Below are 16,553 nucleotides of genomic sequence, written 5' to 3'. Positions count from 1 at the left end.
ACTATTTTCATTATTATCTTATTTATTTCTTATTTAAATATGATGCATTATAGTAACTACGAAACAATAACTATTATATAGTTGCAGTAGTTATGAAATTATAATTGTCACAACTTAAAACATAATTTTTTAAGATTAAAATTATCCGGAGCTTTCGAAAAAACTTTAAATGATATTTTTAATCGAAAATCGGGCTGTTATGAGTTCTGTCTAGTAATTAGATCTTTGAATGAATATATTATGTATTGTGTGTTTCAATCTGAGTTAAAAAATTATGATTTTTCAAATTGTAAGATTTAACATTCACATTATAATATATATGAAATTGTAACTAGTACCATTGTTTCCTAGTTAATATGACGTGAATGTTAAATCTTAAATTTTAACAGACCATAACTTTTAATTTGAGTTGAGCCATATCACACATAATATATCAAATGGAAGATCGTTCAAAGATCTATAACTAATTAGAACTATAATGATCAAATTTCATGCTCAAATACGTTGTTTAAATTCTTTTCGAAGGCTTCGTATAGTTTGTCTATTTTTTTCTATGCTGTATTAGCTATGTAGTTGCTAAAATCGTGCGACAGTTCAATTGTAGCAACTATAAAATCACAACTGCTATAATTGTGAAGCAGCTACGATTTCGTAGCTACTACAACGGCTTGATTTAGGGAGGAGACAATATAAAAATGAGAACAATACTAAAAATAGTTGTGTCATTTTACAAGGGTAAGATGCTCTTTTGATAAAAAAAAAAAAATCAATATAGGATGTTCCTTTGATGATTCATGCTTTTTGACTTTTGCCCTTGATTAATTCTAGTGGAGAAAATTCTTGTCGTTGCTTTCGTGAAGTAGGCGCATCACCGAACTACATAAGTTCTTTGTTATTCTATTTTCTCTTGTTTTCGATTTCTTGTAATTGTTACGTGATGTCAACAATTGGTATCAAAGCACAGGTTATCATACTTGGGATTTCATTTGTAAATTTTGGTATGGTAAAGTTCGTTGGAACTTGTAATTTCGAATTATGGTAGAGGAGGGTCAAAGATATGTTAGTGCAATAATGTGTGGTGAAGGTGTAGGCAAAAAGAAACTAGAATGAAGGGAGAAGATAAGATTGAGAGGAACTACAAGCAAAGGTTGTAGTAACGATTAAACTTTGTCTAATTGATGATGTGATGTATTATGTTATGGATGAGGAATCACCGGTAACAATTTGATAAAAATTGAAAAGTCAATATATGTTCAAATCTGTGACAAACAAGCTTTATTTTAAGCAGAAGTTATTTGGCCTCAAGATGTCAGTGTTGGACACAAGCAATCTATTGTCGGAGATTTTTGAGGACTTAGCTGAATTTAAATACGCGAATTACATTCAACTTATAGTTGAAATGACCTGAGCGGATAATCTCAAGCTGCCAGCAGGGGATGGTTTCTGATACGTGCCGAATAGCGGACTTAGTCGCCAAGCGGGCTGATCGGCTAACCTACAGGTCTATGTTGCAGAGCGACAGGTCTGCGTTCCAGAGTGACAGAGATGTAACTCTGTGTTGCAGAGTGACAAGTTTGCGTTGCAGAGCGACAAAGCTGCAAGTCTGTGTTGAGAGTGGCAGGTCTACGTTGCAGAGCGACAGAGCGAGCAGATATGTGTTGCAGAGTGACAGAGCGAGTAGATCTGTGTTGCAGAGTGACAAATCTGTGTTGTAAAGCAGCAGAGCGGGCAGATCTGTGTTGCAGAGTGACAGATCTGTGTTGCAGAGTGACGAAGCGAGCAGAGCGGGCAGATCTGTATTGCAGAGCGATAGAGCGAGCAGAATGGGCAGATCTGTGTTGCAGAGCGGCAGATCTGTGTTGCAGAGCGGGCGAATTTGTGTTGCAGAGTGACAGGTCTGCCAAGTGGTCGGTCAGGTTTTGAGCTGCGGACCGAGGTCTACGATTGACGCAGTTTCCTTGAAACAGATTCACCCCATCTTTGGTTGTGCTTCGAGGCTTACTAGGGTCGTCTGTTTCCCAAGATACAACGGTTAACCATGATTCCCATCAAGCATTAGTGGTACGACGAACTGAGTGACACCCGATTGCTATCACGGGCACCCTGCCGAGCAGGAGTTGCACGACTAAGGAGGAGGGAAATGAAGGTGGAGAGCTTCTACTCGTGTTGCTGTGTGTGTCCTCTGCATGTGATCACAACCTCCTTATATAGGAGCTCATATCAACGACAGCTTTAATGATTGATTAATGACCATTACTCGTCGAGCAATGAAACGCCCACCATTTCACTCATTATCACTCAACCATTTTGATTCTGCATTAATCTTGGATTTAATGCATCCGTTACACAGCAGCAAAAATATTTACGTGGTAAAATGTTGGTTATTCCACTTGGGCAAATTTTGCCCCAACCGGTCCGGCATTCAGCACGCGCAAGTCATGCTCACACACGAGTCAACATGGTTCAGTGCAATCCGGGCCCTGAATTTGCACCCCCCCCTCTTGCGCACTCATGCGTGAGAGAGAGTCTCTCCCCATATATTTGTTCATATCCTCAATGCATATGAATCAATATAAATTAATCAACATACCTTGAAACTTCCAATGTGGGACTAAAGCCCATTCACAATGGAGCTTCTATCCTCTTCCACATCTTCTCCATTCACACATATTCAACAGTCAGAAGGTACAGATCTGAGTCAACATATCAACATTTTTAATCAGATAATAAGTGGTTTGAAATAGATTGATATAAAGATCGAAGTAGAAGAAAAATCCTATGCAGGAAAATTATCTATCGACATCTTCTAGAAAAAGGACAAGTGCACGAAGCTCCTGTTAATGCGGGGTCCTAGGGCTCCTACGTATGAAAATTTAGTTACAACTCAGATGTAGGGCAAAAAAACTCTTAGGTTAGTAGAAGTCACAAGTGTCATGTTGGGTTTTCATATGTGAAAGAAAGCTAGTGATGAAATTTCTCAAGGTGAATGATTCAAGATGAGAGGCAACCAAGAACGTGGAAAAAGCAAGTCTCAGTATGAGTTGGGTAAAAATAGAATTTGATCAAAATAGAAAAAGAGAAAGGAGATCACGAGTTACACATGCATAATAAAGGGTCATATCAAACGAGATTATCAGAGAAAAAGAAATTGAACATTGAGAATAAAGATGGTTTATTAAAATATACAAATATAGTAGATTTTTTTTTTAAATAGCGGCGATAGTGATATTCTTTCTGTCTTATCTGGTTTAGAATAGTTGATAGATTCTTGGATTTTGAATTAAGCATGTTTCTATCACATGACACCAAACAAAAATTGGTTCAATACCTACAAGTTAGTAAATTCTAATTTTGTTTTGATAGGTAACAATGCATCCTGCGAAGTTGTTGGAATAGGAAATATTATAATTAAAATATTTTTTTATGGTTAGAATGTTATGTGATGTTAGATATATACCAGATCTGAGAAAAAAAATCTAACTTCATTGGACACTTTATATTGTAATGGTTGTAATTATAAATTTGTAAGTGGAGTGATAAAAGTAAGTAATGGTGTTCTGACAGTTAGGCGTGTAAACAAGCGAAGCTGAGTCAAGATTTGGGATGTTCAAGTTTGTTTGATAAGGTAACCAAGCCAAGCCAAGCTTGAAATGAATCAAGTCATTGATACGATTGTTCAAGCTTGACCCGATTTCTTTTTTACAAGCTTGAGTTAGGTTCAAGCTTGGCTTGAACTTGGTTCGTTTAGATGTTATCAAACTCTCAATTTAAGTTTGTTTGATTATTGAAATTTTTATATTTTACGAATATTTGGTTAGTTAGTGAGCTTGATAATAAAAACTTGTTTGTTTATTTTAATTTTTCCTTTATTTATTTAGCATGCTAAGAGTTAACATTAATGGTCGATTAATGACCATTACTCGCCGAGCAGTAAAATTAATCTCAAATTTAATGCATCTGTTACACAGCAACAAAAGATTGGTTGTTCCACTTGGGTAAATTTTGCCCCGATCGGTCCGACATTCGATGCGCGCAAGTCTTGCCCGCACACGAGTCAACATGGTTTAGTGCAAATTCAGACTCTGGATTTGCACCCCCTGCTCACTCATGCGTGAGAGAGAGTCTCTCCCTATGCATTTGTTCACATCCTCAATACATGTGAATCAATATAAACCAACCAACATGCCATGAAACTCCCAATATGGGACTAAAATCTCATTCACAATGGAGTCTCTTTCCTCTTCCACCTCTTCTCCATTCACATTACTTATATCCAACAATCCCCCACATGAATGGAGATAGGGTATGTGATAGCATTCAGCAGTTGAGTCAAGTATATGATAGGTAGATTTTACCCTTTGAACCTTCCCTTGTAAAGATTTGGTTGCTTACTGGATGATAGTAGGCAAGATGTCCTTGAACTATACTGACATCTGTGTAAGTAGTGACAAATCTCATCCAAGACTCTCCCTGATACAACTCAATTCTCATGAGTGTGTTCTTTTTTGGCCATAAACACGTCTGGTTCTGTGAGAAACTCTAAGAATTATGCCTATAATTCTTTTCGAAACGACCCCACTTCTTTCTCACATAAGTGATCTCTCAAGAGTTGTCATCTTCTCTTCTTAATTATTAAAAGTCCATCGACTTACCCTAGTCTAGTCACTATTTCATTGGGTTATCCCCTACAGTATGTCTAGTCAGTGCAGATTAGTTGTCCCTTAGAACCTAGTTCTTAGGATCTCCAATCATCATAGGTTGGGTGTCCTTTGCACTGATCACTGACAACGGCATCAAACCCATTCCTTGTGATGAGCTTGCAACTAACTCTCGATTTAACCCTTTGGTTAGCGGATCCGCTAGGTTATCCGTTAACCTCACATAGTCAACAGTGATAACTCCCGTTGAGAGTAATTATCTAATGGTATTATGTCCATGACGTATATGTCTAAACTTATCATTATACAGATGGCTCTGTGTTCGACCAATTGCTGATTGACTGTCGCAATGTATGCAAATTACTGGCACGGGTTTCGACCATTGTGGAATATCTTCTAAGAATTATCGTAACCATTCAACCTCTTCACCACATTTGTCAAAGAGCTACAAACTCAGATTCCATCGTGGATATGGTTATTATGATTTACTTAAAAGATTTTCATGAAATGGTTGCACCTCCCAGAGTGAATACATATCCACTCGTAGACTTAGAGTCTTTTATGTCAGATATCCAACTTACATCGCTGTATCCTTCAATCATAGCAGGATATCTCGTATAGTGCAGACCATATTCACGAGTATACATTAAGTACCTCAGTACTCTTGTTATCACATTCCAGTGCTCAATACTGAGATTACTCGTGTATCTACTCAGTTTACTTATTACGTAGGGCAGGTCTGGTCGTGTATAACTCATCAGGTACATCAGACTTCCAATCAGTCGAGAGTACTCTAACTGAGAGATACTTTCACCTCGATTTTTCGATAGATGTTGACTCATATCTATCGGTGTTCGTGCCAATGCAGTATCACCCTTGGTGAATTTCTCAAGAATTTTGTCCACGTAATGGAATTGACTAAGAACAAGTCCTTTTGTTGTTATAAGAATTTTGATTTCTAAAATCACATCAACTAGGCTCATGTTTTTCATATCAAATCTTGAGCTTAACATAACTTTTGTGGATTTTATTATCTTATCATTAGTTCCAATGATAAGTATGTCATCTACATAGAGGCACAAGATAACATAGTCATTCTCTGTGGCTTTCATGTAGACACATTTATCACATTCATTGAACTTGAATCCACATTCCTTCATGGCATTATCAAATTTTTTATGCCACTGCTTTAGTGCTTGTTTCAAGCCATATAATGACTTCACGAATCTACATACCTTATTTTTCTGTCCTAGCACAAAAAACCCCTCAGGTTTGCTTCATATAGATTTCCTCTTCTAAATCTCCGTTTAGAAAGATAGTCTTTATATCTATTTGATGTATTTCGAGATTCCATAGAGTGATAAATAGCTAACAATACTCTAATAGAAGTTATTCTCGATACCGGAGAATACGTATCAAAGTAATCAAGGCATTTTTATTGTCGGTATCCTTTGATTACCAATCTGACCCTATATTTATCAATTGTGGCATCTGATTTCATTTTGTTCTTGAAGATCCACTTGCAACCTAGTGATTTACTTCCCAGAAGAAGATCCACAAGTTTCCAAATGTGATTTTGCAAGATAGATGTTAGATCGCGTTGGCCGGCTAGAAGGGGGTTGAATAGCCCTACAAAAATAAAAGAAAACTACCCTTCTTGGACTCTCAGAATAACATCTGCATAAAATAAATAAACAGAAGATAACAAAAAGAAGAGGCACCGGATTTGACTTGGTTACAACCAGGGAGGTTGTTAATCCAAAGAATGTGTCACACTAGTATCTCCTTCAGGAGGAGAAACCTCTTACAGTAATGACGCACAGAAAAATAGAAGCTAAACTCTAAAGAAAGCGTACAAGTGTTGGAAATGCTAATTGCTTGAGTTGATTGAGCTTATTGGACCAAGGCTATATTTATAACCTTAGTCAGGGCGCCTAAAAGGGTTCCTGGTGTCTGGGAGGGGACAAAACTTTATCTCTTCTCGCACAGATCGCGTTTGACCGCGATCATGATAAACTCCAGGTCCAGGCACCCGAAATGGTTTCGGGCGCCCGAACCAGGAAAGTCAAGTCAACAGAGTTGACTTTTTCTGGTTCGGGCCTTCTGCTCCGGTTCAGCTCGCCTCGGTCCAGGTCTTCCACTCCGACTCCACTTGCTTGGGTGATCTCGACCATCCAGAATAGAGCTCACCTGAACTCAACTTCCGGCCTTCTCGAGTAACATTCCGCTTCGGCTTCTCGTCTCTCAGAAACGCCACGCGCCTCCTTCTCGTCCGCCCGCGTACTCTTCCGCAGCAACTCGTCCCTCGGATGCACCGAGCCCGTCGACTCTTTCCCGTGTCGTCCTTCTCGCTAGCTGTGTCTTTTGTTCGACTCCCTGTGCTCCTAAGCTCCTGCACACTTGGACACAAGGTTAAAACACCACAGGACTTAACTTAACTTGTTGATCACACCAAAACAACCTTGGGGTCCCAACAATAGACTCTATCTCAGATGCAATTGTCTCTCTCTAGTGAGGTCCATCAGATGAGTTTACTGCTTCTGAGTAACTTCGGGGCTCACTTTTCAACATAAAAGTGATAAAATATGTTCCGTAGGCTTTTTCTATCCGAGCTCTTTTGCTCCGTCTAAGCTTAGCCTTGACCGGTTCATCATCATTTTCTTCGCCTTGTGTTTCATATGTCCGCTTTGAAGAGCTAACATCTTCTGGGGTCTTATACGGAAACACATGCTCGAAGAACGAGACATTTCTCGATTCTATTATTGAGCTGTTGTGTATCTCCGATATTTGTGATTCATACACAATAAACCGATAAGCACTGTTGTTTTGTGCATATCCAATAAATACGCAATCAACAGTCTTTGGTTTTATCTTAATCCTTTTCGGATGAGGCACCTACACTTTGGCAAGACACCCCCACATTCGTAAATATTTGTAGAACGATTTCTTCCATTCCATAACTCATAAGGACTCTTATTTATTTTCTTCCGAGGCACCTTATTTAAAAGGTAATTAGCTGTTAACACAGCTTCCCCCCACATGGACTCTGGCAATCCAGAGCTCAATAGAAGAGCATTCATCATCTTCTTTAGAGTTTGATTATTTCGCTTAGCAACTCCATTTTGCTGAGGAGTATAAGGAGCTGTTGTTTCGTGTCTGATCCTATGTTCAGCACACAACTCAGCAAACAGTGATATATATTTACCACCTCAGTCACTTCGAACCACCTTAATCTTTCTATTAAGTTGATTTTCAACCGCATTCTTATAGAAAGTAAATTTCTCTATAACTTCATCTTTACTGTTGAGAAGATACACATAACAATATCTTGTATTATCATCTACAAAAGTGATGAAGTATTTATTACCACAACGTGTTGGTGTACCTTTTAGGTCGCATTCATCAGTGTGGATTAGGTCAAGTGGATCGTTACTTCTTTAAATATGTGGAAATGATGACCTTGCCATTTTCGCTTCAACACAAATCTCACATTTGCATATTAATTAATCTACGCAATGCATCATAGTTAACATGTCATAGTCTACCATGCCACAAACACGAAGACTCAAACACATAAGTGGAAGAGTTTTCAGTTTTATTTATCTTAGGCCTAATCACCATTACATTGAGCTTAAACAACTCATCAGATACATAGCCCCTTCCTACAAACACTCCATTCTTGGACAATACAACTCTGTCTGACGCAAAACAATGCGAAAGTCATGCTTGCTTAGCAGTGATCCGAACACTAGATTCTTCCGAATCTCCGGAACATATAACACATTGTTCAGAGTAAGGTACTTGTCCGAGGTCATCTTCAACACCACCTTTTCTTCGAAGGTCGGCTCATGATGTCCGAGGTTGCTAAGTTACTCATGAACAATGTCTCCAATGACTTCTTCGAAGTTGTGGAGCAACTTCTTGTTGCAGTATACATGTCTGGTGGCTCCAGTCTCGATCCACGCGTGAGAGAGAGTATCTCCCCATACATTTATTCGCATCCTCAATACATGTGAATCAATATAAACCAACCAACATGCCATGAAACTCTCAATATGGAACTAAAGTCTCATTCATAATGAAACCTCTTTTCTCGTCCACATCTTCTCTATTCACATTATTTATATCCAACATTAATTAGTATCAAAATTGGGAGGAGCTAATTAATGTTATTGATTATTTGTGTAGAGGATGAATGAATCATAGGATGAGCTTAGAAGCAAAGGGCTCTGCGTCGTTCCAATCTCAAGCACTAAATTTGCAGTGGCTAACTATGAGATCCCTAGTGATTTCTGGGGAACTTCATAATTATCTGCAAGACAGAAAGAAAGTTGGTCAACATGGGCAAAACAGAAAGAAAGTTGATTCAATTATTGCTGGCTAAATTTTCCAGTCGCTACAAACAACAATCAACAAGATCGTTTATCAATTTTCCAAAGAATTTGTTCACATATATATCAATTTTAGCACCATGCTTAAAAACGGAACGCGTGAAAGCCCTAGGTAGGTTCCAGGAAGGCAAGAGGAATGCCCACATTACTTAACTCGGACACCTTTAATTAATTCACCTCCGTCGTTTCCTCGTGAACCTCCCTCAAATAATCGCAGCGACCGCCTCCAAAAAGCTTCCTCACGACACCACATTCACATGCACGCAACGTAATGCACAGAAGCTTAACTTCCTTCTCACCATCCTCTTAAACCTCGACCTTGGATTTCTATATATACGCGCAATGGCTTCAACCAACTTACAGACTAAGATATCATCATGGAAGAGGAGAAACCTGAATCGTCGATCGAGTTCGAGGACTTGTTGCCTGTGATGGTGGCGCGGCTAGGCACGGAGGGGCTGATGGAAGAGCTGTGCAAGGGCTTCCGACTGCTCATGGATCCGGTGAAGGGCGTCATCACTGCAGACAGCCTCAGGCGAAGCTCTGCCACTGCACTTGGACTCGGTGGCTGCATCACCGAGGAGGAGGCGGCGAGTATGGTGAGGGAGGGTGACCTCGACCGGGATGGTGTGTTGGACCAGATGGAGTTCTGTGTGCTCATGCTCAGGTTGAGCCCTGAGCTCATGGATATGCATGAGAGATGGTCTTAAATTTCTTGTACTGCTGCTTATTTTCTCTAAGAAAAATAAATTAGAGCATTCAAATCTATTAATATCGTGCACAGATATGATCATGACTAAATGACCATGATTATTTACACACAAAAACAAAAAACAAAACAAAACAAAAAAAAGCAGGAGGAACTTAGATGGTATTCCAGGTTTCAAGTGCCTGCTACATATAAAAGATGCGCACACATGAGTTGCCCATCTTTTAGAGTTACAGTAAACAAACATCAGCGTGAACAACTAACTTTAGACTTTACACAAGAGTTTCACTGCCCGTACTAAGATTACCACCACCTTTGTTCATGTCAACTGTTGTCTGGGAAAAGAAAAAAGAGAAAATATTATAGTAATCAGAAAAGAAAAATTATCTATATTTATTGAAGTTTTACATGAAAGGATGAATGATCTCTAATGACGTATACCAAATAAAGCTTGTGGCCCGCCTAAGATAGTCAAACAAACTAATATTTGACAACAATTGAATCAAGTTTGTCAAAGTTGATCTTAATAGATAACTGAGAATAATCTTAAGGTAGTGGAAGTCATTATTATCTGCAAAAGAGAAAGAAAGCCTAGCAAATACAGGTTTTATCTGAGGGGCATTCTACATCAAAATCAGTTTTGATTATACACACATGTGGAATTTTTTTATAGGTTCTGAATGTCGAATTAAAGTACTTGAAGCAGTGGAAGGAAGCTAAGAGATAACTTTTGATGGTGCAACTCCTAAATAGTAATTACCCTAACGATTCCTGGATCTGGGCTACCTTGGTGGATTTCTGATTACAGGCCATTTGAAGTTATTTATTTTCAAACACGATATTTTTTTTTCCAAAGACAACTTACAGAATCCAAGTGCTTGTCTATTTGGTATATAATTTTAACATTATATCTAAGCTCCAGTGGGCACTCAAACATTGGATGATGAATCAATGGTCTTAGCCACTGAAAGCTCAACTAGCCACAAGTAGTTCCCTAAAGTAATTAATGTATTCAACGTCAACAGAAAGAAGAGGAGAGGAGACATACAAGGAACACAGTTGAACAAAAAAAAAAAAAAAAAAGAATACTAAGAACCTAAATGAATCTGCACTAGAAATTAAAAACAAATAAATGTGTAATCTCTTAATTAGCAAAATTAGCAGCAGTGATGTAGAACATCTATAGCATAAAAATAGCTCATGGTTATGATCTACAATTTCTTACCATAAAAAAAGATGCCTACACCATGCTTATCATGCATCTGCACCACAATAGAAAAGCATATATTGGACACATCAGAAGAAAAGGATTACGACCGATAATTAGAATGAAGATTTATTTTGCCGAATAATGTACTACAAGGATACTGCAAGAAAGATACGCTAATCAAGCAATCACAGAAAATTAGTACTTGAACAAACTTGCTAAAATCACAAATTGAAATCATAATAAAATTGTTTGCTTCTGGCCTCTGCAAATAATGCAGTTTCTTTCAATGTTCAGTTTCTAAATCCCGATGAGTTAACACAAAAAACTACTAAAATAAAACAGCAGTTATAGAGGAAAAATAAACTGTAATTACAAACATAAAATTTGAAGTCAACATTGCAGATTAGACCTTTAAAGACCAAACCACAGTACATCATCAGCAAGTATTATGTTGAAACTAAAATAAAAAGCATCACAGACAGTTTTAAAAGTAAACATCATACTAGAAATATTGAATGTCTTCTTGAATGTAACTTGCATTTAAAAATGGCAAACAAATTATTGCCTCCCACGGCATATGGAAACTACTTCACTTGGCCTAGAGTTCATAATGGAGCTTCATAATTAAATCCAAACTTCATTAAGGCCTTTAAGTCCTTAAATATGCATCCCTAAATTTAACCCCCCAAAAACTCACATTCCATCTGTGACTTGTTGTTAACAACATTAAATGATTAGAGAACTTAATAGTTGAGACTTGGGGTGTAACAAAGACTAGAAAAATCCTTAAATCATGTGAACTAATTATTCAATTGATGAGCATATTCAATAGAACAAGTAACAAAGCGAATTAGATATAAAATGGAGCCAATGACTATAAAATTATCCAAGTGAAATCAAGGAGAAATTTAGAAAGAGATGGATGTTGCTTTGCAAAAGCAATCTAAAATACATAAAAAGAAACTACTAAAATTTCAATGGTGATCAATGCAAACTTGGTTGTTTTCTCCACAAAGTCACTTTTCTGTAAGTGGAGGAATGTAAAAGTAGAGTTTTTAACTGATTAGAGCACTTGACAAGTGCAGATGTCACTGTAACCCTACTAAATCTTTAAAGATTAACTCAGGACACATCAGTTTCTACTGATACAAGTGACTCTTAATATATATAACAATTAGGTAATTATATAACAGTAGCAGAAGTAATTCACTTCTTCTAGGGCAAGCTAAACATCAGAATACCAAGATTGAATTACCATACCAATTTCGCTTCAATATGTACTACCTGCTAGACTTTGCTAACAATTTAACTAAATGATTTAGACCCGTGTTTCTTCATCAAAACAAGCAGGCACATAGTTGAATACCTTAACAAACAAGCAGGCACAATTTAACTAAATGATTGTCCTAAGTATTTCACTAAAGTTAAATTCTAATGAATTTACGGAAGATCACACCTTTATGCCCGTCATCAGCATCGTGATACTCTTGCTCCTCTTCAGGCAAAGTATGGAGCTCGGTATCCCTCCCCACAGGTACTTTGGAGCCATTGGCAAGAGGGGAAGACGATCCCACGGCTCCGGATCCGAGACCAGTAGCATCGTCGGGGTAGCGAACCACCACAACAGGACAAACACAGTGATGCACACAATAGTCGCTGACGCTGCCAAGCCGAGACTTACTATTCCTCCTGGATGCCCCGAAGCCTCGGCTTCCCATTATGACCGCGCTCAGCCCAAGCCTTTCGACCTCGAGGCAGAGTCGCTCCTTCATGTCGTGGTCCTTGACGATGTGGATCTTGAAGGGGATCTGCGCCTCGACGAGCGGCTGAGCCAGATCCTGCACCTTGGTCGCCGTGAAGGCGTCGAATTCCTCTTCCAGCTTCTGGGGCGACACCTCCGACGCAGCATCTTCGGACTCGACCGAGAGGTCGATGGCGCCCCAGTCAGCGCCGTAGAGGACGCTGGTAGAGCGGACGTGGAGGAGGATGACGGCGTCGCCCGGGCGGAGGTAGTTCTGGACGGCCCACTTGACGGCGTAAGCACTCTCATCGCTCAGGTCGACGGCGATGGCGATCCGGCGGTGTGACCCGGGGCTGGCGGCGGCGGCGGCCGAGAGAAAGATGCGGGGGGAGGAGGGATCGATGGCGGGCGGCCGGGCCCTGGGAGGAGTCTTAGGGGAGTCCATGGCGACGAGGGCCTGGTTTCCTCGATCTAGATTGAGATAGAAACGGTCAGCGTGAGCGAGGAGGCGGCCACGGAGAAGGAGCTGGATAACGATAGAAACAGCTGCCGTGCGTTGAGTTCGCGATCGGGTCCAATCGATGGCACCTCCTGTGACCTAACTGAACGTGAATTGATTAATTTGGACCGATTTGGGCCGAAATAGATATCAGCCCAAATCCAATAAGTTCTTCAAGTGTAGATTGGCCAATTAGCCGCAGAGATAATACTAGTGATCTGAGCCGTTTATAGATTGATCGGGTCAAACCTTCGTGCGCCACATTTGTATCGAATCACTATAATAATCAGGCATTAGCCGAGGCTTAACCGAAAACAGACGATCCGGAGGAGATTAGCAGTCTGCAGTCCCCTGCGTTCGGAGCCGCCGGAGTAGCAGCAGTTCGGGGAGAGAACGATTTAGAACCGGCAGGCCCCGGACGGAACCATAAGATTGATTCGTGATCTGCAACTGGGCACTCTTCCTCCGGATATCCGAAGATGCGCGTCATCGCCGCGCTTGATCGGTTCGGTCGTCGTCGCGGGTGCTGAGGAGGGTGCGAAATGAGTCGGCGGACGTTTGATCTCAGGAGACCGGCTCGGAGGCGATGGTTCTCCGGTTCCTGGGTGTGGCTTGTAGCCGGCGGCCTTGGGATGCTGCTGCTCCTTGTGGTGCTAAGTTGGGAGAAACTGCCGAGATCCACGCCGCCGTTGGCCCGTCAGGTGGGATCTTACCTCGCGATCTTTACTTTGCATGAATAAAAATGTTTTCTTTGTGATTTTCTGGATCCTGGTTTTCCTAAAAAAAAAAAAAAAAAGAAACTCTGAGAATTGTATCTTCCATGCCCTAGACTTCTTTCAGTGTTTACACAAAGAGATCCCTAGATTCTCGGTTCAATCTTCCTCTGAATGCAACATGAGCATGCCATTCCCTGTTATTGCTCTTCATTCTTTTAATTTTCTATAATATTTCTAGCTTTTACATCTACACCCATTCTTCCCTTGAAACCTTCATCTTGTGTTGCAGAAACTCTTCCGCTCTAGCCTAATTGAAGATCTAAACATTACTGTTGAGATGCTCAGTCCATACTCCTTTACGAGGCAAATTATAGACCAAATATCTCTTGCAAAGACTTTGGTTGTGGTATCTAAAGATAACAATAACCTCCAGTTCGCAGCGGAGCTTAGTTCCCAAATTCGAAAATGTCAATCTCTTCTGTCAACTGCAGCAATGATGGAAACTTCATTGGTGATGAAGGAATTGGAGGAAGCAATTCGTGACATGGGTCTCCTGCTCTACCAAGCGCAACAACTCCATTATGACAGTGCTACCATGATTATGAAGATGAAAGGTCAATTATTGTCTCTTGATGAGAAGATGAAATCTGAAACTGAAAAGAGCACCAAATATGGACAAATAGCTGCTGAAGAACTGCCAAAAGGCCTCTATTGTTTTGGTATCAGGCTTACTATGGAATGGTTCATGAACTCAAGTCTTCAAAGAAAACTTTTAGAAAGAAGGCACAGTCTCAGAAAGCTTAAGGACAATAGCCTTTACCATTTTTGTATTTTCTCTGATAATATCCTTGCTGCATCAGCTGTGGTCAACTCTACGTCCATGAACTCGAAGCATCCTGAAATGGTTGTATTCCACCTGGTTACAGACGAGGTGAATTATGCTCCAATGAGGGCCTGGTTCTCCATGAACAATTTCCGGGGTGCAGCCATTGAGGTCCAGAAGGTGGAGGATTTTAGCTGGCTTAATGCCTCATATGTACCAGTTTTAAAGCAACTTCAAAACTCTGAAACACAGAACTACTATTTTTCTGGTAGCGGCAATAATCGAACGCCAATCAAGTTCAGGAACCCAAAGTACTTATCAATGCTAAACCACCTAAGGTTCTATATCCCAGAAGTCTATCCAGCATTACAAAAAGTGGTGTTTCTTGACGACGACATTGTTGTTCAGAAGGATCTCTCAGAATTATTCTCAATCAACCTAAATGGAAACGTGATGGGTGCTGTAGAGACTTGCATGGAGACATTCCACCGGTTCCATAAATACCTGAACTATTCCCACCCTCTAATACAAGCACATTTTGATCCCAACGCATGTGGCTGGGCATTCGGAATGAATGTCCTTGATCTAAGGGAGTGGCGGAAGAAGAATGTAACAGGAATCTATCACTATTGGCAGGAGAAGAATGCTGACCATTCCTTATGGAAGCTCGGTACCTTGCCCCCTGGCTTACTGGCCTTCTATGGGTTGGTTGAGAAGTTGGACCCCGAATGGCATGTGCTAGGGTTGGGATACACTAATGTTGATCCTTTGCTGATAAAAAATGGTGCAGTATTGCACTATAATGGGAACATGAAACCCTGGTTGAAGATTGGAAAGGAGAAGTACAAGGGTTTCTGGGAAAAGTATGTGGATTTCTCACATCCCTTCTTGCAGCAATGCTTTATTCATGGTTAGACATTTTGTGGTGAATGCAAGTGTCATCCATGCTATCTATGAGACCAGTGGAAAGCCTACACCGGTCACATTGGCAGTAATAGTATTAGTTCTTTGTTTCTTCTGACAAATTTTCCTCAATGTAATTTGCAGCTAGTATTAGTTCTTTGTTTCTTCTGACAAATTTTCCTCAATGTAATTTGCAGCTAGTATTAGTTCTTTGTTTTTAAGAATCTGAATCTCATCGTTAGGTCATCTGACCCAGTTTTTGAAGCACTTGTTAAGAGCAGGTAAATGTAGCAGATACATTATTGCGCTTTCTTAATTTTTTTTTGTCAAAACCACATAATAATCCATAGTTTATTCAGTTGTGAGATGTTGATGCATATGAAATTTATTTCTTCATCATTTCATATGTATAGCTTTCTTCATTGTTTGGTTCAACTCGTGCAGAAACTAAGTCTCAAAGGAGTGTTTTAGTCTAGCAGCTATATAAATCTGTATGCACAAGAATGAGGATTGTATTACAAAAACAATAATAACGTCTAAAGTTTCTGATGAACACTGGATTACAATTCCTTTTGATCACAAATTGGAGGATTTTAGCAAGAACATAACAATCATTGACTCTAGGCAGAATTAATCTTAATCATTGATTAATCAACAATCAAAATTAAGGTCTTTTTTTCAAATTTACTCTAATTCAAAAGGCGTGTGTTCATTGAAAACACTATAAAACTCCTCTATCATGTGATTAAATTGGCGTGTGGTTTCGTAATACAAAGAAGATGAAAATAACGGTGATATAAGAAATTGATTGAAATCACCTTCGTAGTCTGGGTGGTGTAGTTGGTTATCACGTTAGTCTTACACACTAAAGGTCCCCGGTTCGAACCCGGGCTCAGACACAGA

The 16,553-nt window shown here is 39.7% G+C and overlaps 3 protein-coding genes and 1 non-coding gene across 5 annotated transcripts; 3 read left to right on the top strand and 1 right to left on the bottom strand.

Annotated features, from left to right (window-relative positions):
- Positions 1-9,234: 9,234 nt before the first annotated feature.
- LOC121969295 (calcium-binding protein PBP1-like) lies at positions 9,235-9,817 on the top strand. The gene has a single exon (XM_042519301.1). It carries the CDS (start codon positions 9,427-9,429, stop codon positions 9,757-9,759), a length of 333 nt encoding a protein of 110 aa, XP_042375235.1. The 5' UTR covers positions 9,235-9,426; the 3' UTR covers positions 9,760-9,817.
- On the bottom strand, positions 9,780-13,298 carry LOC121969293 (universal stress protein PHOS32-like). 2 transcript variants are annotated; one of them, XM_042519299.1, is made up of 3 exons: positions 12,425-13,298; positions 10,984-11,020; positions 9,780-10,093 (listed from the first exon to the last, which is right to left on the bottom strand). In XM_042519299.1, the coding sequence occupies exons 1-2, from the start codon at positions 13,152-13,154 to the stop codon at positions 11,013-11,015; spliced, it is 738 nt and encodes a 245-aa protein (XP_042375233.1). In that variant the 5' UTR covers positions 13,155-13,298; the 3' UTR covers positions 9,780-10,093; positions 10,984-11,012. The 2 variants fall into 2 exon arrangements, with proteins under 2 accessions (XP_042375233.1, XP_042375232.1); XM_042519298.1 differs by lacking the exon at positions 10,984-11,020.
- An 86-nt stretch (positions 13,299-13,384) lies between these two features.
- Positions 13,385-16,015, top strand: LOC121969291 (probable galacturonosyltransferase 10). Its single transcript, XM_042519294.1, has 2 exons — positions 13,385-13,909; positions 14,214-16,015. The coding sequence occupies exons 1-2, from the start codon at positions 13,751-13,753 to the stop codon at positions 15,660-15,662; spliced, it is 1,608 nt and encodes a 535-aa protein (XP_042375228.1). The 5' UTR covers positions 13,385-13,750; the 3' UTR covers positions 15,663-16,015.
- A 460-nt stretch (positions 16,016-16,475) lies between these two features.
- Positions 16,476-16,549, top strand: TRNAV-UAC. Its single transcript has one exon. It is a non-coding gene; the product is annotated as a tRNA-Val (tRNA).
- The last annotated feature ends 4 nt before the right edge of the window (positions 16,550-16,553 follow it).

This window comes from Zingiber officinale, chromosome 4A, assembly GCF_018446385.1.
Source record: "Zingiber officinale cultivar Zhangliang chromosome 4A, Zo_v1.1, whole genome shotgun sequence".
NCBI classification, from domain to species: domain Eukaryota; kingdom Viridiplantae; phylum Streptophyta; class Magnoliopsida; order Zingiberales; family Zingiberaceae; genus Zingiber; species Zingiber officinale.
The sequence above is the reverse complement of the archived record's forward strand: the minus strand, read 5'-3'. Positions and strand labels throughout refer to the sequence as shown.

Bases quoted from the DNA above. Each gene is read 5' to 3' on its own strand.
- LOC121969295 (XM_042519301.1), top strand. From the start codon at position 9,427: ATGGAAGAGGAGAAACCTGAATCGTCGATCGAGTTCGAGGACTTGTTG.
- LOC121969293 (XM_042519298.1), bottom strand. From the start codon at position 13,154: ATGGACTCCCCTAAGACTCCTCCCAGGGCCCGGCCGCCCGCCATCGAT.
- LOC121969291 (XM_042519294.1), top strand. From the start codon at position 13,751: ATGAGTCGGCGGACGTTTGATCTCAGGAGACCGGCTCGGAGGCGATGG. The intron at 13,910-14,213 runs GTGGGATCTTAC...CTTGTGTTGCAG, and splicing joins CGCCGCCGTTGGCCCGTCAG to AAACTCTTCCGCTCTAGCCT.